The sequence below is a fragment of the Corvus moneduloides genome, chromosome 4 (assembly GCF_009650955.1).
Source record: "Corvus moneduloides isolate bCorMon1 chromosome 4, bCorMon1.pri, whole genome shotgun sequence".
NCBI lineage: Eukaryota > Metazoa > Chordata > Aves > Passeriformes > Corvidae > Corvus > Corvus moneduloides.
This window is the reverse complement of record NC_045479.1, coordinates 47,917,294-47,943,429: the sequence shown is the minus strand read 5'-3', so window position 1 is coordinate 47,943,429 and position 26,136 is coordinate 47,917,294. Positions and strand designations below refer to the sequence as shown.

Sequence of the window (26,136 nt, the reverse complement as noted above, 5' to 3'; positions counted from 1 at the left end):
GTGTTTTGTTACACTAGTAAATAATCAAATCAAAATTTATTTCACTTGAAAGCTTTTGAGGATAACTGGCAAACTAAACTCTTGTTTCTAACAAAGACTCTACCTTTGATCTTTGACAGTTATCTTCTGCTTGAAAACCTTGTTTCATATTAATATGCTACAAGAAATTCTGCAGTTCTAAATATGTTTGAAATATGAGAAAAGTCTTGTTATAATGTATGTGTTGCAGTTGCAACTCACGGCTTCTTCAGTGTAAGTTTAAAAAGAATTTTGTGATGAAGGATCATTGCTTTCATGCTTAGGTTAGGTGCAAATTTTCTATAAAAACAACAGTACAAATGATACACTCATGCAAATGTTCTCCTGACACTTGTAGTGATCTGACCTTCTCCTTACTAGTGATTACCTGTGTTGTTCCTATCATCTGAGGTTCAGTGGGAGCAGTTAAGTCTCTGTGAGCTGGGGTCAGCTTACATGTAGGTCCAACTTGGGAGCAGCAGGAGACCAGTGCTTGTACACAGGTCCGTGATAGTGATGATCCAACCTATGAAGGAAAGGGAGCCTGCAGAGCCATCCCATAATGAAACTACAGTGGACATAATAGGCCCCCTGAGCACTCTTTGTCATCTCCAGCCTGGAAATTACTCGTGGCTCTTTTCTCTCTACTGGGTATTTAATATTTGTGGTTTATAGTTGGCAGGTTGAGGAAGGCTGACCCCCATTAACTGTGTCCTCCAGCAGTCTGTCTTGTGGTTGGTTGTGAATTTAATTGGCCTTTCCTCTTGCTCCTTATATTAGACTTTTGCACGTAATTGATACTGGTCAGGTCTGTGTCCCCTGCTCCCATTCTGCCTTTTTACAATTCATTGGTAGTTGGATTGAAGTCATGAAGCTTTTGCTTCTTTGTAGGTCAGAATTCTTGAGCTGTAATGTACCAGCTTAGCACCTACAGCTGGGGCAAGGAGGATTTGGAGTTCTTCCTCTCCTAGCCCATAGAAAGTGCTTTCAAGATATTTTTGCCAGGTCAAAGCTGCAATGAATTGACAGGACCATATGAAAAGTCAGGTACTGCCAATGCTGTCCTGTACACATTTTGATTTAGCAACCCAGACATTTCAATTCAGCACCTTCCACTTACAATTAAATTCACATACCAGAGTGGCTGTTGATGCAGAATGTGCACTGAAAGCTTGTGCTGTTGCAGTAGGGATCCTGCAACATGCATATACCAAACCAGGAGTCCCGTGGAAAGGAAATATATATGGACAGACAGATTCTTGCTAGATGTTTCAGAGATGTTTATTTCTCCAGCCGCATGGCCGGAGCTCTGCTGAGGAACTGTTACAGTCACGGGACCAAGGGTCCTTCTGCCCGCGCAGGGGAACAAAGGTGACCAGGGGCAGGGAAACCCCGTGTCTCCCTCCCAGGGCCCATCTCCCAGGGCTACACGGTGGGGGAGGAGACCCCAACACCTTACCCGTTTTATTTTAATAAAAGGAGAATGAAAACAACTGGATAAACATTACAAGAACAGTTTCAAGACAAAACAAGCCACCCTCCTGAGTCTTTAAATGTCCAATCAGATTCTGTGGAACATCTTAGGGCTGACAGAAGGGAGACAGAACTCTGAGCATGCTTTGTGGGGAAACTGAGGCAGGAGAGGGTTTAACTTCTTCCCTCCCCCTTTTCATCCCCCACTCGGCATTGGAAAGGGATTTTTGGGGAAACAATTGGCAAAAGCATGGTTTTGTGAGGGAAACCATGGGTGAAAAAACGGATTGGGAATACACTGGGGGTAATAGGACATAGGGTAAAAGGGGAAGGTGGGATTAGGAAAGGGAGACTGTAGGGGGGGTTTACAAGGGAGATATTGTCTCACATGACTACGATTTTTAGCATATATACTGCCTTTCACAGAAACACCATCAGGCCCAGTGACCTGCGATGCTTGTAACCCTTTTCTACCTCGTATAATTTTGAATTCCACTACCTCTCCATCTCCCAAGCTTGGGATGCATTTTTCAGGGTTATTCTTTTTAATAGCAGTTCTATGCACGAATATGTCTTGCTGGTTGTCACACCTTGTTATAAAACCATAATTTTGCTTAACATTATACCATTTTACTATCCCTAAGGTCTTAGTTACTATGATCTTTTCCTTTTTCTGAGTGGCTGCTGTTTTCTGTCTCGCTGCGTCTTTGCTCTCTCCTTCGGTCGCTCCCGTGTTGGAATTGTCGGGGCTGCTGGTGCCTGCGCGCTCTTCCCGGGGTCGCGTTCGGGGCTGCGCGGGCCGGGCCGGGCCGTGCCGCTCAGTTCTCCATGCGTCGCCTCCTCTGGTCGCAGCTTTGCTGCCGCTGCCAGGCGCTGCATCCACGTCTCGGCCGGGCCCCCGAGCGACGACCCCCCCGCGCCCTGCTCCAGCGCGCGTCTCGGCTGGGCGCGGCTCCGTTCCACTGCCACCGCCGCCAGCCGCCGCCCGCGCGCCGCCCCTCTCGGTCGGGTGTTCCCGGGGCTCGCTCCGCCGCCGACACTGCGGCTCGGGTGGCTCCGCCTGCGTGCGGGAACTGCCTCGCTGCTGCTCGGAGAGCGCTCGGTGCACGTGGCCTGGGCCGCACGGTCCCTGCGCCAGGCTTCCCTTCGCCAGGACACAGCTGACATTGCTCAACAGTCTTGGTAACTAAATAATATTCACGAAAATATTCTTCCATCGGCATATATTTTGACTCCAATATTAACTGTGTCCAAACGGTTTTCCAGAAGCCCTTCGTAAGAATTAAATCCCAAGAAACATAGAAAAAGTTCTTAAACAACCATGCCAGGAAGTGTCTCAGTTCTTTTTGAGCTTGAATCAAGCTAAAATTCACAAATCGTTGTTCAAGAATCATTTTAAGATAAATGTCCATATGCGGCTCTGAGAGCCAAGAGTCTTCCCACGGTTCCTCCATAGTTTAGATATGGAATAGCAAAGCAAAACCAAGAAGAGGAATCCAAAGTTTCCAGGGTTTACTCACACAAATCAGTCGCTTAGGGATCGGGGATCGTTCTGCTCACAATTCTCCACCATTATGTTGCAGTGGGGATCCTGCAACATGCATATACCAAACCAGGAGTCCCGTGGAAAGGAAATATATATGGACAGACAGCTTCTTGATAGCTGTTTCAGAGATGTTTATTTCTCCAGCTGCATGGCCGGAGCTCTGCCGAGGAACTGTCACAGTCACAGGACCAAGGGTCCTTCTGCCCGCGCAGGGGAGCACAAACCAACCAATGGGAAACAAAGGTGACCAGGGGCAGGGAAACCCCGTGTCTCCCTCCCAGGGCCCATCTCCCAGGGCTACACGGCGGGGGAGGAGACCCCAACACCGTGCTGCATCAAAAAGTTATGGCTGGATTCACACCACTGCAGCTTGACTTTTTTTTTTTTTTTTTCTATTAAATTCTGTGGAATTTCAGTTTCCACATGGCTTTACCTCTCACTTAATATTAGAAGCTCTTGTAGGAATTAGTCAGCCTACTTTTGATCAGCCAGATAGGTGAAATCATAGGGTGCTAGCTAAGTAGTCCCAAAGCACTGGAGTTATTGGGTGTCTTCTGTAATTAGGATAGAATATACCCCTTTTCAACACATTGCATGATTGTCAGAAGTAAGAATAAACAGCTTCCCTAGATATACCCTTTGATCCTCACAGTTCTGTTTTTTCAAGAAACAGCTTATTACTTCCCACTCTTATAGGGACCAACAGCAACTTTTTTATTTCTTCTTTGTTGTTTACCATCTCATATCCAATGTGCAAAAATCTTCTGTCTTACCTATGCTGGTTGTAAGTTGTTAACCTCATTTTTTCATTGAAATAATGTCTAGAAAGTAGCTTTACTAAGATAAGCAGCGTTTTAAGCTATGAAGTTACTATGAAATAATTTGCTTTTCTCCAGCTTCTGTTGACTCAGCTCATAACCTACATGTCTAGAAGTATCTTTGACTTCTAAGGAGACCTATGTTGTTTACTTTCTTAGAACATGTTTAATGATTTTAAACGTGTGTGGTTCACCATTCGATAGTTGTTTCTTATCCAGAAAACTGACAGTCCTAAACAAAGCTGATTTACAGTGGGGTTTGACTCTGGCCTAAGAATGTTACTAACTGGATGGTGCTCTCTGCTGTTCATTTCACAGTCTGGATGCCCTGAATTCAGAAAGCTGAAAGTGACCTGTCACTACGGGGGGCCAGGGAATGGTAATGCTCCATCAGAACAGGGAAAAATGAGCTGCCCTTTCTTTTGAAACAAATGCTTTCAAGTGATCTAGATCTTTCATACCACTCATTTTCATTATAGGTAGAGGTAGGTTTGTCACCTCAAAAGTTGAGCACAATTTTGATATTGTTTTCAGTTGATTTTTCCTGTTCCAAACTTCATGCTGAAAACAGCTATTGGATGTTTTCACTGAAACAAGCTTGGAGAAGGGGACTCTGTATTTCTCAACACAGAAATAGGCTGGAATGAGTGTGCTGCTTTTTCATCATGTTCAAAGTCTCTTGTCTGATAGAGATTTAATTCTGTAGGTATTTTAGTTTTCAACCTGTAATTAAAATCTGATGTACTGTGCTATTTGAAATGTGCCCTTCCTATTTCTGTGTTAATTCCTCACATTTGGTAAAGTGTAACACTGCTGACTTTCTGGCAGGGGAAGACATGCAGACAATCAATGTGATTGGTAGAGCAAGCTTCGTTTATTAGCAATACAGAGGCACTTATATAGTATTGAATACAAGCTTATCAGTTCTTTAATTAGTTTAAGCTTACAAAAGCGCATTCTTACTTCTACATAATTGGGTTAGATAAAAGACTACATTTGGCAAGCTTCTATTATTTATGTTTTGACTTGAGAGATCAAAAATCTTCCTCCCTTCTCATGGTCAGTATATCTTATCAGCACAGGACTGTACCTCCTTAAAACTCCCTTTTTGTTCTCAGGCCCGTTTCTCACGCAGGCATTTTCTCATGGAGGCGTTTTCTTGTGCAGGCTTTTGCTTCCAGGCCTTTACCTGCACAGCTCTTCTATTGATCTGGTTTTATCAATAATCCATGTCCCTGATCCTCTAACCATTCTCCAACATAACACTGTAAAAAGTCTCAGTACACATACGCCTATAATATTTATTTGAGTCCTGCAGATAGTTTAGCTGAAGACACCATTTATACTCACCAAAGTCTACCTCAGAACTCTGATATTCAACAGGACTTGGCCTTTCAGTGCTACTTATGGTTGTAATTGACTCTCTTAGTGAAAAAAAGTTGATTTAATCTGTCTGGTGTACTGGTGAAGGCAAAGATCCCACAGAAAAATGATGCTTATTCTTATAATCAAATGTATAATTATAGTTGTCATAAATAAAAAAGATCAGTTAAAGGAATATAGATAGATTCAGGAATTTGCTGATGTTTGAATGCTTTATAGGGGGTTTGGAATTTTTTTTATGGGAACTGGCTCCACAAAAGAATGCCCTAACTTAGTTTAAGCAGATGATCTCAATTTTTGGAGTGAGAATTTCTTTTAAGGAGCATTGAAAAATGGCATTTTTACAATGAGAAAGTAAAAGCGATTAGGATATCTCCAGACCAATATATAAACAGTGAAATAATTAAAAAATTTGGTATCCAAGTGTATTTTTCTAGGTTTTTATTCTATTTTTCTTTCCAGAGTGACATTTACTTGTCAAATCCATTTTCTTTTTTACCAGCAGCTGTTTTCTGATAAGGCTTCGTGCCTGATAAGGCTTTTGGTATTTATAAATCTGTTGATTTTTTGATTTTATGAACTTATACTCGTAATATGTTTATTCAAATACTGTGCTGAAGATTTGTCAGGAACATGGTGTAAAGTTCTTAACATCTCAGGACTCATAGCTGAACTGTACAAGTTCAATATAGTTGATTTTCTTACACTTTGGTTGCAAATAATGATCGTGTTTTAAATCAATAGTGAAATATTTGTGTGCCTCCAGACAGGAGGCAAATTTACATTGAACCCTACATTTCTGTAGATATTATAAAATGCCCAATATGCCACATACTTTGAGGAAAGGAAGCTGCTGTTATATCCACCTGGTACAGACTCTATGCTTGATACATAGCCCAGAGTTTACTTTTTTTTAGCCAATTTTCCAGTCTATTTCAATCATCTCCCTTCTGCTTTTCTATTCATTTCCATATAAAACATGGTTATTTCTCATATAGCATAAGAGGCTTAGTCTCCTTTTAGATTTAGTTTCCCGTGCATGATAATGGAAAAAAAATGGCATTTTCTTTCAATAACATGACCAATGTGTCTTGAGTTTCTTCAAGACATTTAAAACAGAGCAGAGCTTCCTGAATGGAGGTAGATCAGGGCAAGATTCACGTGAACTATCCTTTCATTACACTGATTGCAAACTCTGACAGGGCTCTGTTAGGACAGCAACAGGTCAGTATTTGAGAAAGTACGTCCTACACCTCTGTCTTTTTTCATTGTGATTTGATTTCTCCTGGCAGTTAAAAAGGTAAACCACAACAGGTTCGGATTTTTAAAATAAACCTTAAAATGCATTGAAACACAGTTTTTAAAAGCCTGCTTCACTTCTGTAGAGCCCCAATTACTACTTTTAAAGATGCTCTCCTGTTTTTTTTGCGTAGACTTATAGACTGGTGTGAGTTGGAAGGGATGTTTAAGATTATTATCTCTGCCCACCCTCATGGGTAGGAACGTCTTTCACTAGGCCAGGTTGCTTAAAGCCACTTCCAACCGCACCTTGAACACTTCCAGTGATAGGGCATCCCATTCCACTGTAATTTTTATTTGCATTTAAATCCTGTACAGGATTTTTCAAAAGGAAAACTTCCAATTTTTACTGAGTTACACGGGGGTAAGTCATTAAATTTTTCGTGGAAATGCTTATTTGGTTATGGTTATGTTTCTGTGAAGATCCCATGGAAAATTGAAATAAGTCTGTGCTGATAAATGAAAATAATGTAGCACAAATGCATGTAGGATTCAAGTTAATTTTTAAAGAGAAATTGCTGCACCTACAAGTTATTTGCTCAAATCAGCTATGTAGCAAAGCTTCTTGTTTTGATTACTGTGTGTTGTCATCTTTTCTTAATGTAAAACAGTTGAAAGGGGGCAACAGGCAGCACTAACTAGAACCAAGGCTAGTATATACATATGCTGAGCAAGGACCCAACATGCTACAAGATCTTTGGTAACCATACCATACTAACTTTTAAAATTTTTATAATGAAATAATACTGCCATGTAGAAATAATAATCATCTACTAGTTTTAAGGGTAGTCTTAATGAGTTTTTAAGTTTTAATTTTGTTACTTGAATAAACAGTAAGAGCAGCTTTACAGATTCAGATCAAGGGTTCATCTAGCTGACTGTTGTAAGGAGAACCTAAGGAAAAGTAAAAGCTGAGTATGCATATATGCATGTATGGTAATTACCCCCTGATGCTCTCCCAGCCTCCAGCTATTTTCAACTCAAGGGATTTCCTGAGTCCTTATGATTGCCTGTTTCATACCCTGTAGCTGATCTTTTTTCCACAATTTCTCCATCCTTCACTTTCATCCTTATACATTACTTACATTCATAACATCCTTTGGAAAGGTTTGGGTTTTGTTTTGAGATTGCTTTTGTGTTTGGGCTTTTTTCTTACAAGTCTTGCTGTCCATCACTTGAATAACCATCACCTTTTGCTTATTTTAAACATGTTTCCCACCAGGAACCAGAGATTGTTCTGGTGGTTGCACACACTTTCTAATAATTCAGCTCTTTCGTCCTTGACTTCACACACTCTTAAGTGAATACCATCTGGTATTTGTTCTGTTGATTCTGTCTAGCTGTATTCTAGCCTCTGCCCATGATTGTTTCAGCAGGTAACTGATAATAAGGTAATACAGTAGCAGAATTCCCCCCTTGTTTATGGGCATGGGTCTTGAGGGATTAATGATATAGCAGTTTCTTCTTTTACTTTTTTCATTGTTTAGATTGTGCTTTGGAGGAATAATTTAATTATTTTGCACCCAGTGATGTAATAATATTATAAAAATATTCCATGACTATAGCAAGATCATTGTTTCTCTTACTTAGAAATCACTGGAGAGTTGCCTGCAGTAAAATGCAAGGAATTGAAACATGAGAGTACTGTGGAAAGTTCAAGCAAGTCCAATTCTGCTTGCAAATTAAAATGAAGCTAGAAATTGAAGATGCACTAATTATTTATGTTACATATCTTATAATTAATTTTACCCACAATACAGATACACATCCCATGGTTGCCTTCTAAGTGGCACACCTATAAATATACTAAACTATCACACTTTATTTCAGCAGTGCTGAGTGAAAATCTGCCTTATTGGAAGATGATATTCCCTTTTCACTAAACTTGCATTTCTCTAGATGAAAGCACATATTCTCAATTTCTGTTTCAACAAAGTCCAGAAATAAAAATTTTAGAAAATGCTCCTAATTAGGATGCTGTTCATCCTTCATTGTTCTGCCTTTCACAAGGAAAGTCCAATTGGTTCAAAGTAGTTCTGGTAATGTTTGTCAAGAGCTAGATTAGTTTAGACTCTTTATAAATAGATTTAGCATCTTCAAACAGAACAGGAGCTTCTCTATTATGGTACTCCAGTCACTACCAGTACTGCTTTTCCCCCATTCCATCCCTCTTGCAACCACTCTTTCCTCTTTTTGTGAAATACAGACTTTGCAGTTTGTGTCAACTGAAACTAAAATAAAATTGATCTTGTCCCTATGATCTACTTATGTTCTGACAGACTACTTAGCGTGATACTGCATGAACGTGCAAAGAATTTCAATTTCAATATGCTAGCAGTACTTGTGCATACGATGTGGTACTTAGGTAGTGTCTGTATTGGATTTGCAGTTTGAATGTCCTGATGAAGAGTCTAATTTCTCAGAAGCCTGTCCAACAAGCGAAAAATAAGCTAACTAAGCTAACTTTTTCCTCATAAGTTTTGGAACATGCTATTGATGAAAAATATATTGAGATTCTTTAGATTAAGAATTTGAATGCTCACAATCCGGGAAGACTGCCCTTCTAATGGAAAGAACACCAACCTCTTGGTTTTTACTTTTGCAAAATAATACACTTCCTTTTGAGATTAAGTAGAAAAAAGTTGTAACCAGTTAAATAGAGAACTGTAATGATTACAAGTGAAAGTGCATTAATATTGCCTTAGATTAGAAGAGGAATTAAATGAGGTGGAGCTAGACACTAGCTTCAGTATAGCTAGAGGGGCCAATGTAAAGACCAAACAGATCTAACAGATGAGTAAAAGCCCCTAGAATTGGTTTAGTATGGCAGATAATCTTTGGGTTTTGAGAGGGTTGAAGATTTTTTGGTTTTCTTGGTTTACAAAAACAATTATTGTTTAAAATCAAAAAATACTGATAAATTGTGGGTGTGACACTATCTGTTGTAAGATAAGATGAAAATCTACTTAAATACTAAAAGCAAAAGTAAACATATTGGACTGACTTTTGGACACATTGTTTCATTTGGTTTTTTTGATAGGTGAAATGAGGAATGATTTATATATCACTGTAGAAAGAGGAGAATTTGAGAAAGGAGGGAAAAGCGTGGCCAGAAATGTGGAAGTGACAATGCATGTGGTGGACAGCAGCGGTCAAATTCTAAAGGTATCTTTGTTTTATGTTTTTCCTTGCTGTAGTTACTTTTGATACACTTTTTCATATGTAAGTCTTCTTTTGTGGCACTGATTGAAGAGTGCAAAAATTCTTTGGAAAGGACATATTTATCTTTTGCTGTCTTTAGGTATTCAAAGTGTTAGCTTAAAACCTTTGTAAATTGTCTATATAAAACCTTTATAAATTGTCTATATAAAACCTTGATATATGTTCTGTGATGGGATAAACACCTAAAACTGCCAACCAAAAAACTAATGGTTCCATTAAGGTGCTGGAAAATGTTGAAGCAATATCAAGTTTTGGAGAATTTTTTATTTCCTAAGAATTCTTCTTAGAAGTATGCAATTTTTTTATGTTACACAGAGCAACGTGTTTTGATAACTTTGAATTTATGTTTTTTTACATTTATTAAACATTTTATAACATTTATTAAAATCAGAGATCCTTGCTGCAAAAGTCACCACCGTGTATCAGTAAAAAGAATAAATGAATGTTCCTTCTCATCTTCAGATTTTGTTGTATGCTGCTGGTGACAGCTTACAAACAGGCAGTGATTTAAATTTTAATTATTAAAAGATGACTGTTTCTCAAAAGTTTTCTGTACCAAAAAAATTTCTGTTCACATTCAAACTTTTCCTCACATATTTATATATCGTCTTTAAAATTAATTTTTTTTAATTTGAAAATAGTATTTTCATATATTCTGCATGATTGCATGGGCTGTGGAGTGACACAATGAAGAAAGGCTACACAAATAGCCTGTTTCAAAATCCATGTTTGTGTATCTGAAGTGAGGTTGTGCATAGAGGTGCACGGCATGCAATATAGATACATTTTTATATATACACACAAAAGTGTGTATATATATATTAAACAAGAAAAGATATTGAGAATGTAATTGCACAGCAGAAAAGCTACACCTTACCTTTTCCACAGAGAATTAATAGATAGCCTTTAGTCAGAACTTCGACAAATCCATTTGTCTGCCGTGATATGGAGAGTCCATCATGGGTGTTTTAAAGGCAGCCATGTTTCTTCCTGATCATAGGATCCACATTTATTTTTTAGTGCTGGGATGTATCACTGATAGTGGCAGGGTTCCAGGCTTATTTCGGATGACTGAAGATCTTGAGCCTGGGCTGTTCTGGTCTGCGTTCCATTCTTCGTTGCTGGGGCATAACATTGGCTAGACCATGCTGTGTCATGGGGAATCCACAATGTGTGTGTTGTTTAAGCATCCCTGATCACCCAGCACACCCTGTTTAACACTTCGATTCTAAATTTTGTGAATGATTTTTGCCATTTCTTATCTTCTAATTGCAAATATTAAAAAAGTGCTACTGTTTTTGAGGGTTATAAGATATTGAACATCGTACTACATTTGGCATTTATGATATGAATGTAGACATTAAATAGTTGTCCTTGGAAGAGCAGTCCTTGATGACATTTCACCAGTGAACTAATCTATCCTTAATCATATTTTTTCTTCATTAGGATTTCATCTCATTTGGCTCTGGAGAGCCACCAGCCAGCGAGTACCATTCTTTTGTGCTTTATCATAACAATGGCCCCAGATGGGCTGAGCTGCTGAAACTTCCCATTCCTGTGGATAAGTTCAGAGGAGCTCACATCCGCTGTGAATTCCGGCACTGTTCCAGTAAGTGGTGCTCATGACTTCTGCTAGTCTTCCCTGTCACAGCTGTAGTCAGCAGAAGAGTTTCCATAACACCTCGGGAAAAAGACAGCTGCATGAACTTTCTCTGTAATGCTTTTTTTACTTACGAAATTCTAAACTTTTTAAAACATTCTGAAACATTTTAGAGATGATTTTGAGGTAAAAATTGATGGCTGGTTCCACATTCTGCATTCCAAGTTATGAGAAACAGGTTTCACAGAGGGGGATAAACTTCTGTATGTTGCTAGGATTGCATATTTGGTGGCTTACATTATTTGTTGTTAATATATACTAAGTTATTTCAGAATACTCCCTTCTGATTTAAAGTGAGATAAAAAAGAACATTACAGGAGACAATGTACAAACTGGAACAGCAATTCAAGATAATCTTCATCTGACTAGCTGCAGCTCCAGTATACTTCCTTATGTTGCATTATATATGTTTATTTTGTCTAAAATGTATACTATTATCTTTGAGTGCTGCTATTTATATATGCATTTCAGCAAAAGAAAAGGGGGAGAAGAAGTTGTTTGGCTTTTCTTTCGTGCCCCTGATGCAGGAAAATGGGAGGACTCTGCCAGATGGAACCCATGAACTAATTGTACACAAGGTAATTTGAATTAGCAGTCATTAGCTGTAATGATTCCTCTGGAACATACTTTAAATGCCCAGAGGCATTGAGAAAGTCTGTATTGATTATCAAATGAGTGATAACCTTGTCACCATTAACATATCCATTGCTGATTGTTTAATATTCACCTTCCTGATATAAACTGCAATTGAATCGAGGTATGTGTTTCAGTGCACTGGTTTTCCTAAGTCTTACTATTATATCACATTGTGTTATAATGAATTTCAAAAGGGATGTTATTTTAACTTTGTGGAATTCTCTTTCCACATATAAGGGTTGTCTCTTTGTTCAGAGGATTTTATATGCTCCCTGATAAAGTTTAGATTTCAACATGAAAATTTGTAGCTATTCATTTAATGTAACCTGTGCAAATGTGTTAGATTTCAATGCCAATATATGATGCTATGTTCAAAAACCAAAGTTGCAGCAGGCATAGTGGAAATTCTTCAGTTTCTGGCGGAGAAACAATGATTCATATAATTTAGAGATTTGGTCAATTGTTTTGTGCAGTACAGTCATTTTAACTGGTTTGTTTTCACAGTGTGAAGAAAATGCAAACCTTCAGGATTCTGGTCGCTACCTCAAACTCCCCTTTTCAAAGGGAATATCCCTAGGAAACAACAGCCAGGCAGTAAAAACCACTAAAGAGTCCTTCTGGATTACATCCTTTCTCTGCTCCACTAAACTCACACAAAATGGTAGGATATGTTGATTATTTAAAACATGAGTTGAAATGAGTGTGATAGCTAGTCTTTTCCATGCCAAGCAAGCATGGGTGTACTCAGAAATAGCTTATGTTCTATCTCTTTTATAAACTGGTTTTCTTCATAATTTTTTTATATCCAGATGGAAACAGATGCATCATGATAAACCACTGTTTTTAAGTAGTTCAAGAATGCTTTTTAGATGACCATTATATTGGAATCAAATGCAGCACTTCTGGAATCAGCTATCAAAACCCAGCTGCTTTACAAAACCTCTTAATCTGTTTGTTGTACAGTTTTTATTAACTACTTACTGTCAGCTTTAGGCTGTTAGCAGTTAGTTTCTAATTAGGCATATGTTGCTTTTTGTTTCTCTTCAACAAACATTTACTACTACTTAAAGCAATCTTTTAGACTGGCTATAAGGAGCAGCAGGTGTAAATACATGTGTTTACACTCTCTAGCAGTGCTCTGTGTAAAATTCTTAACCAGTGTTCTGTATAAAGTTCTTACGGTTCTTGTTTACCTGCCATAATAATTACAGTTTGTAACTAAAACAAAAAACTGTGGAACAGTTTTCAAAAAATTTCTTAATTATTGTGCTTTTGCTTGGTAATGTGTTTCTTACCATTCTTTGATAGAACCACAATTTTGTATTATTGCTTTGCTCTCTCATGTGTGTGAATATCTCTGACTTTACCCATCTTCTGTGTATGATGATAAAATTGCTAACTGCTTGCAGATTGGTTATAGAACATAAACTAGAGCAGCTTTTTAAATTGAAATAATCCTCTTATGTTTCACCCTTTAATAGCAAGTGTCCAAGATAGAACTGTGTGCAAACAGTAAGTGGTTTGTTTCCCTGTGCACACCCTTTTTGTATTGTTGTAGCAATTACCTTCGTAATGAAAGTTGCCCAATGAAAGATTTTCCCAAAGGTAGCTAATAGGGAATCGGAGACTAAATTTGCTTCAGTTAAAGGCCTTGATTTAGGAAATTACATGAATCTACTAGTACTTACACATGCATAAAAGTGCTGCCTGGAACTTAAGTGTCTCACTGATAAATAGTTGCCCTGTTGTCTGGGGTTCTAATACTAATTTTTGTTTACAGTACAGGATTTATTTTGTAATTAATGTAAATAGATGTATGACGTAGGGCATAAAATTTCCTCCTTTTTTTTTTAACCATATTCTGAGTAAGAGGGTGTAGAATATCTGAATAATATTGATCCCCTTTTCAGCTCTGAAAGAGTTAACAATTATTTCAGCAGTACTTCAGAGGGTGGAAATATTTTCAATAGACAGGCTCATATTTTCTCCAAGGATCTTCTTTGGGAAGTTCATCTTGGTGAGTTTCCAAATCCCCATTCTTTTAAACAAAAATTTGCCAAAATCTATTGCATGCTCAGAAAATGAACATAGAGCAAAGCATGTGGATATTTGGTCATGTGAGCATTACTTCAGTTATCCCTGAGAGAATGTAGCTTATGTATTAAAAAATACAGGATTAAAAAGATCTGTGTATTTAATTTTTTTTAGTAAATATTTGTATTGGTATTTTTGAAAATTGCTGGTTTTTTTTGAATTTGTTTTTAAGTTTGGAGATTTTTCTGAATGCCTCAGAGATTCACCTGTTGTTTACAAACAACAATGTCCAGTCTAAAAACGAATTGAAAATTATTCTGTTGTCTGGCTATGGGGTGGGGAAGGACCCCAAACCCAGACTTGTAAAGGGTGGAACTGAATTAGGCTGCAGCTTTACTCGCTTGCTGGGAAATTTTACTCAGCTGTCATTCTCTCATTGATTGTTCCCACATGCCATCAGCTCTCATGCATATTAAAATTATGGGGACTGGGGGATGGCGGCTGACTCCTAGTTGTTGGGATCCACAACTTCCTTACCCTGGGTACTTTGGAGGGGTTATTAGGATTATTTCCAGACAATTTTTAGAGACCTTCTAACCAGGGGAGTCTGCGCATTCATCATGGCTAAGAACACGTCCTTTTTTAATCTTCCTACTGGTTAATTTTTCCTTCACTTTTCCTTTGATCCTGGATAGTTAATCAGTTAATATTAGCAAAAAGTATACTAGCATTTATCTATTATATTCTTAGATGGGTAGTTATTTTTCATTACTCTACAACACCCCAAAAGAGCGAGAGAGAACATAGTATTTTTCTACTGAGTAGTTATCAAAACGGTCTTAGTTTTGACATATAGGAGGCATCTCTGGCTGCAAGAGAGTCAGGATCCTTCCAGTAAGTCTGAATAGTTTAGCTATTGGCATCCACTCATTTCTCAGCACTGATCGACGCATCCCTGGTCAGTAGCAGAGCAACACGCCATATAGCATGGCAGAGGTGTAGTCCTTCTAGCTGCATTTAAAAAAAAATCAAACCAATGAATCAAGAAAACAAAAGTAGCACTGGGCAGCTTTCTGAGGAACCCCAGTTTGGAGGAAGTGTTGGTGACCACAGAAGCAGCCTGATGGAAGAGACATGCTGACCGCCAGTTACAGAATTCAGTTTTTTCCTCCTGAAGTGTAGTAGTGTCACAACAAACCAATTTCTGATGTCTCAGGACTTATATAAGAGAGATGGAAAATCATCCCAAACCACTTCCTTAAACGTGATCCTAAACCTTCCGTTAAAGCTAGGTCTTTGGATTTAAATTACGTACTTTGAGAAGGGGTGTATTTTATTTGGTAGGGATAATAGGTCAGGTGTAGTCTATTTTAGATATACAGGCCTTAATTATTTTTAAGATGATGCCTTGGAAATATTTTTATTCTTCAGCAAAATTAATCATCAGCAGTGACTTTTTCTGCTTTCCAAAACTATGACTTCCTAGTGGGCCTATTTCTGGGGACAATTTTATATTCTCATGTCTCTTACTACATGACACACTGCTTTCCGTTCCCCTTGTGATTCACATGTCAGATTTTCTATTCATGTCATTTATGCTTGGGCTATTCATGAATGTTATCTTAGAATGTCTTTCCTCCTTAGCACTTCCCTTGAAATAAGTCCTTTGAAGTGAGTGTCTTACATTTGCTTTCTTTTTCTCTTTAAATCCCCCAACAAATCCCTAATATTGAGTGTCAACTATTTTCCACCAAGTTCCTCCAGCAAACCTGTAAAGAAGTGTTTTTCGTGCTCTGAGCTGACAGCTTCAGCTAGTCTCGCTACTCGTCAGCTTGAGCTGAGGCTTAAAGTGTAGAAGTACATTTAATTATCCAAAAGACAAATGTAGTTCATTGGATTTGTAAATCTTGTTTCTTAAAAATTCCTGACAGAAAGAATAATAAGACCTATCATTTGTCCTTGATCTTTGGAATGTGTCTTTGATGCATGTGTGGGACTCTCTGTCACTCAGTATAACTCAAGGATCTCTTTTTTCCATGCCAGCACAGCTTGAAGCAAAACAAAAATATAATGCATAAATGCATCAAAACAATTTATGCCCATCAAAAGCAATCAAGGCAGCAAAATATTGTGGAGTCTTATGTTGGTTGTTTGCCATTAACACCTGTGGCAAAATTTGAATATAGGTGGAGACTTATTTAATGTTAATAAAGTAAAAAATATTACTTCATTTTTTGTGGGATAGAGGAACTTCCCTGGACCACACCAGGAAAGAGATGACACAAAGATGGGTGCTGTTCAAGTATTACTTGAGTGTGAAAACAGTCTGTGGTAGAAAGCAGCCAGAGATGCTGAACTGAGAGGAAAACTTGCTATTAACTTCTTAGTTTAATAACTGCTGAGAACACTTCAGAAGCACTGACTCCTTCTAACACAATGCTGGGCAATGATCAACTAGACTGTAGTGCAGCTTAAACTGATGGAAGGGTTGGATGGTGATTAAGGTTTTCTGCTTCAAACCACTAGGCACTGAGAATTTCTGAAAAGCTGGTCAGTGAAGCGTAAAAGTAGTAAACTTGAATATAAAAAAGCTTTGGGATTTATTTAGTTCAACAGTTCAAAAATATGTGTCTCTTTTACTAAATACAACTTGAAAGGAGCACTGCAGATGTGTCCAAGTTCAGCAAGGAAAAACTGCTGAAAAGCCAAGCCAAGTTTGCAAAACTATTTTAGGGTATTGAATGGTATGGAACAAGAAATTCTCAATCTTATAGCAAGGTGGGTTTTTTAGTACATCTGTGAAGCAGTAACGTATGTCCAAAGACTACTAAATGTAGAACTTACCTTTAAGACAGGTGGAAGGGCAGATATGTTAATTGGGCCATCCTTCCCTGATGAATTTTATGCAAGTATTTACAGGAAATCATGGATGAAAAATCAACATGTAACTAATTCGGAAATTCTGTAAGATAAGTTTATCAAAGACAAATCATGCCAGAATAAACTACTTAATCTTTCTTTTCAAAGTGTTTTTTATTTGTTATCAAGAGGAAATGCAGCAGTTCAATAATACACCGCATGGGAAAACATGTAGATTAGAAATAAGAATTTTCAAATGGGCAAATAAAAGCTAAAATGGAGTAGAAGGAGTAGAAGGACTTTCCTGAGTAGAAAGAAAATACTACTAGATCTGAAGAAATCTCTGGGATTTCTCTCTGCTTTAAGGGATGGGAAGGGTGTAGAGATGAGAGTAACTTTACTAAAATCTGAGATAATTTTCTGCTAATATGTTGTTGGAAGGTCTCATCACTTGAGAGGGACAAAATCAAAATATGACACAGAAAAGCATTGTAACTTTGATTTAAATAATTAATAAGAAAGAATAGAAATTAGATTGAATCTAATGGTAGAAAAGGCAGGATACACTAATGGAGACTCCTGAGGATTCTGCTGTACCCAGGGAGCTGAATAGTATTAAACAGGAGAAGCATCGTATTGGTGACATAAATATGTCTATCTAAAAGACCCTCAAATTCTAGAACATATATGTCAGGTGTTTACAACAGACATATGAACTTGCTAATGATGTAGGAAACAATGATGTAATCTTATCTGTAGTTATCATTTTGGTTAAGAAGGCTGAAGGAGAATGAATTAAAACCAGAGAGAGTTTGGACACACTCAGACATCTTTCAGCTCAGAATAGTTCGTTTTCCAGAAGAGATTGTTTTGCTTATTAATAAAGCAGGATCTTAGAGGCATCGTGTTTATTCTCTAAAAAGACATAGGAACATGAGTATTTCAAATATATTCAAGCTATTAATTAGGAGATTGTTTCTAGCTTTCAGAGAGTAACTCTGGAAGGCATCCTTCAATGGGATGAGTGAGGGCAAAATAGTTGCTTTTCTTAAGGTAGTGTCTGAATGAAATTTCCTGATAGAATTGCCACAGGAGACTGACTTTTGTGACCCAGTACCACATTCTTATGTTTGTAGTGGAGCAATTACAGAATGGAATGAAAATATGCTGTTGGGAAGATCATATTATAGCAAATCTGGAGGTGTTTTCCTTTGTTTTGATGATGCCAAATTTTGCTGAGTGGACTGTAATAATAAAATTTAAAATCTGAAATGCTGCTTTGCCTCCAACTTCAATCTTGCATTTTGTTTTTGCAGGAGATATGCTTGACCTTCTGAAGTGGAGAACCCACCCAGACAAAATTGCAGGGTGCCTCTCAAAATTAAAAGAAATAGATGGTTCAGAAATAGTGAAGGTATATACCTTTTTATACTTGTAGATAATATGAGGGAAATAATGTATTTCCATGTCACAGAAATATCTTTTTAATAACACTGTCTCATATTCTCTCCCATCAGTTTCTTCAAGATACACTAGACACTTTATTTGGGATTTTAGATGAAAATTCTCAAAAATATGGATCAAAAGTATTTGATTGCTTGGTAAGTTTCATTTTGTGATGATGCTTAACACTAGTTAAAAACTAAGTAAAATTTTAAAAAAATGTTGTGTTGTTTTTTGTTTGTTTGTTTTTTCTCTCACATTTAGGTTCACATAATAAATTTGCTGCAGGACAGCAAGTTTCACCACTTTAAGCCAGTAATGGATACTTACATTGAAAGTCATTTTGCAGGAGCACTTGCGTACAGGTGAAGTCTGTACTTTTTCTCTCTGATTTAATATTGACAGTTACTACTAAACAAAGAGAATCAATCATTAAGGAAAGGGTGTTTCCCTGTTAAAATCATTCTACTGCATCTTTAATGCTGGTATTATTGCCCATTGATCAGTGATCTGCTAGGTGCCCTTCAGCAGACTGAAAACTAAGTGTAATATTGGGCCTGAGGTCATCAGTGAAATCCAGTGATATATTTTTTATTTTGCCAGTGTTTCTCATATGACAGCTATTGGTTTGCATTTTATGTGCAAAGTTAACCCTTCTCCCACTTCTGTGTTGTAATACTTTCTGATGTGCTATTTTAGAGATCTTATAAAAGTACTGAAGTGGCATATTGATCGAGTCACTGAGGTGGAGCTTCATGATCACATACAGGAAGTACTAAAGGTAATAAAAATTGTTGAAGACAAGTATATATTTGAATGATGTATTCATACATACAGTACCCACAGGTTTAACTTAGGGAATGAGGCAGAATATATATAAATGATGGAACAGAAGTACTAATTCTAGGGAGCTGCAGACTTTCAGTACAATCAGTTTATTCATTATTCTCTTTTGTCAGTAAGTTGACCATTGAGGCTCACTACCGTTAGTCTCTGGAGCTCTGTGTTCCTTACTGAATGTGGCAAAGGAATCAAATATAGATTACAATGGTGATATTAACATCCATTGCATGAATCTAAATGGCAGACATGCATACTGACCTAATGGTTCAGTCCCCATACTAGGGAATTCTACTGATTTTGGTGGTTGTGGTTGTTCTTGTTGCCCAGTTTGTATCATCAGAAGAGCACAGTGTGCCATCAGGCTGAGTTATACAACACAATAATCCCATTTGGGACAGGTGCTACAGTTTGGAAATAAAATATCAGTGTGGTTCCCTATTATTTTCTATGTTTTCTATTCCCTGTTATTTTCTATGCTGCTGTGAACTTTGGTGTCTTGCTAATGACAGAGGGCTGTATATTGAATTTGCATTCCAACAGTTTTGCAACTTAAGCGCTTTTTTTTGAGGGGGGAGGACAGAGTGATGTGAAGTTTTTGCTTGTTTGGTTTTGTTTTTTTTTATTAAAATGTTGTTAGTGTTTCAGCAGAAAGATTTGCCAAAATTAAGTAATGGGGTCCTGTTTCAGAGTCTTTTCTTTATTTGAATGATGTAATCATTGCATGTGTTCTGTTTGGAGATGAGCACATTCATTTTTGTGAGTTATCTCTCATTTTGGCATTTATAGGCACAGGAGTATATCTTTAAATACATAGTTCAATCTCGAAGATTATTCTCTATTGCTACTGGTGGACAAAATGAGGAGGAATTTCGCTGCTGTATTCAAGAGCTCCTTATGTCAGTACGCTTCTTCCTGTCTCAAGAGAGCAAAGGAACTAGTGCTTTATCCCAGCTACAAGTAAGTTTTCTTGCTTGTTGGCATTTTCCACATCCAGTATAAAAAATGTATGCCTGTTCAGAAAGAAAATGTATTTTTGCTAGTACGAAGTGGCATTTTCAACTCTCTATCCTACAGTGTGAAATTTTCATACCAGCACTTTCTAAATACGCTTGGAATAGATAATGCTAAATCTGATATTTTATTTTGAATTTTAATAATTATATTGATGGATACAAATAAAGCAATTTTTCTGTTTTGGACTTTTTACTGCTTAGTTTAGCCACACTGACACTGAAGAATTTGAGCCATACAAAAGACTACTATCAGATTTTTCATGCTTTACAGAAAATTTTTGGGTCTTGATGAACCATATGGTTTAATACTCAGATGATATCTTATTTCATTTGAGACTACAAAAATGGGCTAGTGCTAAAGTGTAGAGGCAAAACACACAGGAGACAGCTCTCTACATTAAGTGCTCATGAATATACTGTCCTCTTCCCCTGTTTCTGTAACCAAAGGTGGTTAAGATCCTGTTAAGAATTAATATTTTCCAAATCGCTTTAGAAAACTGTTCTGCCAAGAAAATAGCAAATCAGAGAGAACAGAGTAGAGAGGTAGTTATTCCAGTTCATATCATGTCAAAAGACAACAAAATGATACAAACAACCACATTTAGAATTCTTTTTCAGTATTTTTAACTAAGCCTGTTCTGCCACCAGTGTGAGTGTGCAAGTAGCTTTTCACAATCAGCAGGATTTAGAGAAAAAGAAGGGAATGACAGTTTCAGCTTCTTTTCTCTGGCGTTGTCCTCCTTACTTTTACAGTGTTTTGTTTTCATATTCATCAATGACTTTTTAACCCTATTTAAAGATTGCTGAAGGGAACCAAGACTACCAGTGCTGCCTCACTCCAAAATAAAAATGTTCATTATTTGAAAAATGGAAGATATAGAGACTGTTACATTACTTACCTTAAAACAAAGCAAACCAAAACAACTCCACACAAATATTTTTGGTATCCTATCAGCTAGATTCTGCCATCCTTTTAAAAATTTTCTCTTGCAGAGACATAATTGTATTTAAAGAATAAATATTTTTATTCTAAGTTGAACTTCCACTTTGTCCTGGGAGAAATTAATCATTAGATATTACTTAAAGGAAATAGTCACAAGTGTGAGTCCATTAATGAATGTGAGGCTATTCCTTCTGAAAATAAGACTCTTTTTAAAGCTGCTACTTACCTTTGAAACCAGGCATTTTTCTACAGTTACTTGAATTTCTGTAGTTATTTAAATTCTATAATTGTCGAAACTGTTCTAACTGTCCATTTTTGCCCTGTTCCTCTAGGCTGTGTTTCTCAGCTCATTCCCATCGGTGTACTCAGAACTTTTGAAGCTCTTTGATGTGAGAGAAGTGGCAAATTTGGTTCACGATGCTTTGGGCAGCTTGCCAACAGTCATGCATGGTGATGAGTCCCTTCAAGCTGTTAAACTGCAGAGTATTGGGAAAACTGTAGAGAGTCACCTGTACACTAACCCAGGTAAGGTTACTCTGGGCTGCCTGCAGATAAGGAGCTCGAATTGTGTGCTATGTACATGGGCCAGCAGGTGATGAAAGGAATAGTGTTCCTAAGGAACAATTCTTGAAACACTGCTCTGTATAAGCTGCTCATTTACAAGAATACAGTTTTTTTTAATTTAGTGGTTTGTTTTTCAGAGGCAAAGACTCTTAAAATATAGGGGTTTTTTGATCTACTGGCAATATGTGGGTTAAGGAAGTTTGCCTTATACTTTTTAAGTAATTACAAGGAAAAAACTGCTAAAACTATTTTTCTCCTTTTTTCTTCTTCTTTGGGGGCAGTTCAGCAAACAGACTCACTTATCTGTTAACTCTTGTTTTTGTAACTCTTGCTAGTTCAGCACTTTGGATCCTCCATTTCTTAATGTAGCATAAAAATGCTACACAAATGTGAGTGATGCCTGGTGCATAAAGTATATAACAGCATAGTTATTTGCTGTGCTGGAGAAAATACTGCTCAACGGTGGTGAGCCCAGCATTCTTGGTTTCTATTCTAAGTGAAACTCATGGAAGTAACCAAGTATTAAATTTGAGATGAAGTAATTTTGAAATAAAATAATTAAAATAAAGATATTTAAAGAATTCTAGTAAGTCTTTATTTACCCACCAATAGGCCTGAGAGCTACTTGGGTATTGGCTGATGGAGTTTAGTAGGAACAGTAACTTTTACCATTTAAAGCATTCAAGGTAAACACATTGCAATGACAAAAGCTCTGCAAAAACCACCATGATATGCATAAATACTTTGGGATACTGCAAAAAAAGGGAAGAGTTCTTTAAACATATTTTTTTAAAAAAGCTTTCAGTGATCCTACTTTATAAATACGAGCTGAAAGAAACAGGTAAGATGTACTGCATCCTGGCCGACTGGCTTCATTCTGGCTGAAAAAACAGCTTACCCTTTTCCTTGGGAGCCCCTCCAGCGTCCCCTCTGGAAGGGTCAGTTAGTTCTCCCTACAGCTGATTGATCAGACCTTCAGTCTCTGGCTAGATGATGACATATTCATGGAGCAATATTAAGGATGAAGATAATAATGAATGCTGCAAACCACAGTGCTAGCTAACGCACTGGAAGTAGAAGGAACAGAGGAAATAACTATTTATTTAAACATCTGAAAATGAGGAGGATACTTCTTAGATAACATTTTCTGTTATCTGGAGCTTACTTCAAAACAAGTGAGAGTAGTTTTGAAGTAGAGCCATGGGAGTTTTACACATTTTCTGCTGCAAGGGCCTGAACAACTAATGCATTAGCTCCCGTAGCTGCAGAAACAACCTGACACTAAAGCTACTCTTTCACTAAAATTCAGAGATATATTTGAATCTGTTGAAAACAGAAACAACAGGCAAGCATGGGTTGATTTAAGGTGCCCATGCACACATGTTCAGTACAATTTCAGATATGTTTGTTGTGTGTGATCTCTGCCTGCCTCTCTAGAGAATGCAAGTTATATATTGTATTTACTGATCATGTGTAGATAGGATGTTTGAAATGGAGATGGTATATTTTGGTTTTGGTATAGTTTGCTTTGAACCCTTTCTTATTTCAACAATTTTAAACTTCAGCTTTTCCTATAAGTAACAGCTACAGACAGGGTTGTTAAAAGGTGTCAATAGCAGTTATGTCTAGCTCTTGTGAGAAGTTAGTGGGTATTAAGGTCTTACTTTACTTTTATTTTTCTATATTTATCTCTGCATCTTTGTTGTACACTTCACTGGCTGTCTAAAAAAAAAAACAGATGACAATTTTCCTGCCAATAAAGTTCATCAGTATTTCTTTCCTCTTGGCCTTTCTTCCAGCCTCCTGGGTATTTTGGTCTTTGGACTCATCCCTCTTGATACTTGTAGAATGTCCAAACTGATGTTCTACATATGCCTGTGACCAGAAGAACATCTAACTTTGTTATTTCCCATACATCAGTAGTCTAGAATGCCTGTTTTCTTTCTTTTTTGCGTTAAATATTATTATAGCTTCCTTTGAGGAAGAGTTAAATCTGTTTTGCTGGGAAGAGTTAGGGCCAATAACAGAGAAACACATCTTGAACCATGTCCTTCTTGACATGGTTAAACAGGAATTGGCAGAACACCAACTGTTTTTTAATCTAAGGGCACTACTTCGAGCTAATTCAATAGCTGTGCAAATCCAATAGCTGTGAAAATGTGAGGTGTGTAAGTGGAACGTCTAGGTTTTGTCCTCCAAAAAGGATGAGTTTTCTTGGAATCATCACTGATACAACATGTCAGTTAGCAGTAGAGACATTGTCTTAGTAGGTAAAATCCTACAAAAAAGAAAACCTCATATTGATAAAGCCTGTATCTTAGCTAATTCATAAGCTGTGCTGCAGCTCTTTACCATATGAAAATTGTTGTTACATGGCAAGAAACTTTGGGTTTTCCCAAATTATTGGATTTGGACTTCTGTGCAATGGTAGTTGCATAGGACTCTTCCTTTTAGTGAGGCAAACTGTTCAAGGCAAATAGAGGAGAGGTTTAATTCTATGACCATTTACACTATATAGATATATCAGTTATATTATGAAGCTAGGAAAAATTCCAAGATGATGCTTGATTTCATATATTAATTTTAATGTGATTATTTTACATGTAATTTATTCCTTTTCTTTTCTTATTTTTTTTTCCTTAATTGCACTGAATCACACAGGTAATGGATTAGAGACATGATAATTATCTATTTGTTTTCTTTCCGAGATTGCCTGTGTCCCTCATTCTGTCTTTGTGAATGAGTTCATCTAAGAATTGCATTCTATATATTACAGGAGAATGTACATGTTGGAAACTTTGTTTCAGTAGTCATTCAGAGAAAAATACCTGACACAATCAGTAAGAATAATTGAGTATCTTTGAAGTGCCTTGTGTAAAATATGTTGTGGTATCTTAGACTTCCTATGGGAATGAAAAAAATTAATTAGCAAGTTCAGGAAATGATACCATCAACTGATAAGGATGCTTAATTCTAGAAGCTAGGTATTATGATTTCTCTCTTAATTCCATTGTTTTTCAAAAGACTCAAACCTTCTCATTAATGAGACTTGTAAGATATCTCAGTAATCACTGCAAGCTAATTGATTGCTATAAAAATGCAAAAAGCCTATCACTATTGAAAATGTTGATACAAATCCTGAATTCAGTTTACTTAAAATGCATTAAACTTTACATATTAACACAGGTTCGAAAAAAGAGTAGATCTTTTCAAAACATAACGGTTTTATACATTGATCCATAGTACTATTTTCAAGAACTCCATAGTCTTTTTCAGATTCGTTAGTGTTGCTTAATTTGCCTTCCACAGCAGTGTACTATTCTTTGGCATTGTTTGGTATGTGCTTCTGCACACACACCTGTGGGGGTATGGATAGATGCACATTGCATACAAAAATTCTGTCTTTGCACATTATGCTTTTGATCAATGCCTTATTTTAGGCCACCAGAGGACTTTCTGAGCCATGCCTGTGTTTTCCTTCTGCACTACTGGCAATTCTTTTCTTTCAACTGAAAATGGTTCCTCTCTACAAATTTTGAGCTAGTTTCCCTACTAACTGTTGTGAGAACAGTGGCATGTCCATGCAGCCACAGAACAGGCATATATGTTTGGGTTTGGAATTGCAGTGATAGCTTCTTTTTTGGCTTAAGCATTTTCTTCTCCTGCCATCCTTAAGTCCAGTATTTCATCCAAATGAGGGTACATAAACTGAATAGGTCAAATAAAACTACCAAAATCAAGAGCAACTTCCATGTTTCATACTGTTCAAGGGGAATGCTGTTTATTTGTTTAAAAGGTTCAGTTTTTCCAAGCAGGCTGAAGCTTTGACCATCTGTTCAGATATAGTAATTGAAATGAATATCATCTTTCTGAAAGTAATCTTTAAAATATACTGGACTAAAGAAAGTATGTCTCTGCAGATGCTTTACGACTATATGGAAATCAAGGAGGAAAGATGTGCTATGTATTAAATGTTAATGTTGCATAGGAAAGTCACAAGGATTGCCCAGAGTCTAAGATAGCCCTCTTTCTAATTATGCCAAGCACATACTTGAAAAGCTCTGTGTCGTGATTTTTTTTTTTCTTGTCTTTCTGTATAATATTTGTGAAGGGCAAGTATTAGCATTTTAAACAGTCAGCTAATTTGACTTTCTGCATAGAAGAAAAATTAGGACAGTGACTGATGGCTCAGAGTTCTGATTATTTCACTATTCCTTGTGCTCATTATTTTTTCTATATCCAATGGCTGACATTGCAGCTGACAAATAGTAAGAAAAAGGGTAATCTGAGACAAATATTTTCCAAACTTTCTCACCTAGTCCTTGGTTTGCATCAGAGGTGAGTGAGCCAGCATGCCTCTTCTGTAATACCACTACATCTCT

At 37.2% G+C, this 26,136-nt stretch overlaps 1 protein-coding gene across 5 annotated transcripts in view; it reads left to right on the top strand.

Moving 5' to 3' along the window:
• DOCK4 (dedicator of cytokinesis 4) overlaps positions 1-26,136 on the top strand; it is a 232,411-nt gene that overhangs the window by 135,520 nt on the left and 70,755 nt on the right. For all 5 annotated transcript variants that reach the window (XM_032107391.1, XM_032107389.1, XM_032107392.1 and 2 more), the window contains 10 exons: positions 9,578-9,702; positions 11,206-11,368; positions 11,891-11,997; positions 12,560-12,716; positions 18,265-18,362; positions 18,466-18,549; positions 18,656-18,756; positions 19,091-19,172; positions 20,021-20,191; positions 21,523-21,715. In XM_032107391.1, the coding sequence (XP_031963282.1) occupies positions 9,578-9,702; positions 11,206-11,368; positions 11,891-11,997; positions 12,560-12,716; positions 18,265-18,362; positions 18,466-18,549; positions 18,656-18,756; positions 19,091-19,172; positions 20,021-20,191; positions 21,523-21,715 (1,281 nt within the window). The remainder of the gene's footprint in view (positions 1-9,577; positions 9,703-11,205; positions 11,369-11,890; positions 11,998-12,559; positions 12,717-18,264; positions 18,363-18,465; positions 18,550-18,655; positions 18,757-19,090; positions 19,173-20,020; positions 20,192-21,522; positions 21,716-26,136) is intronic.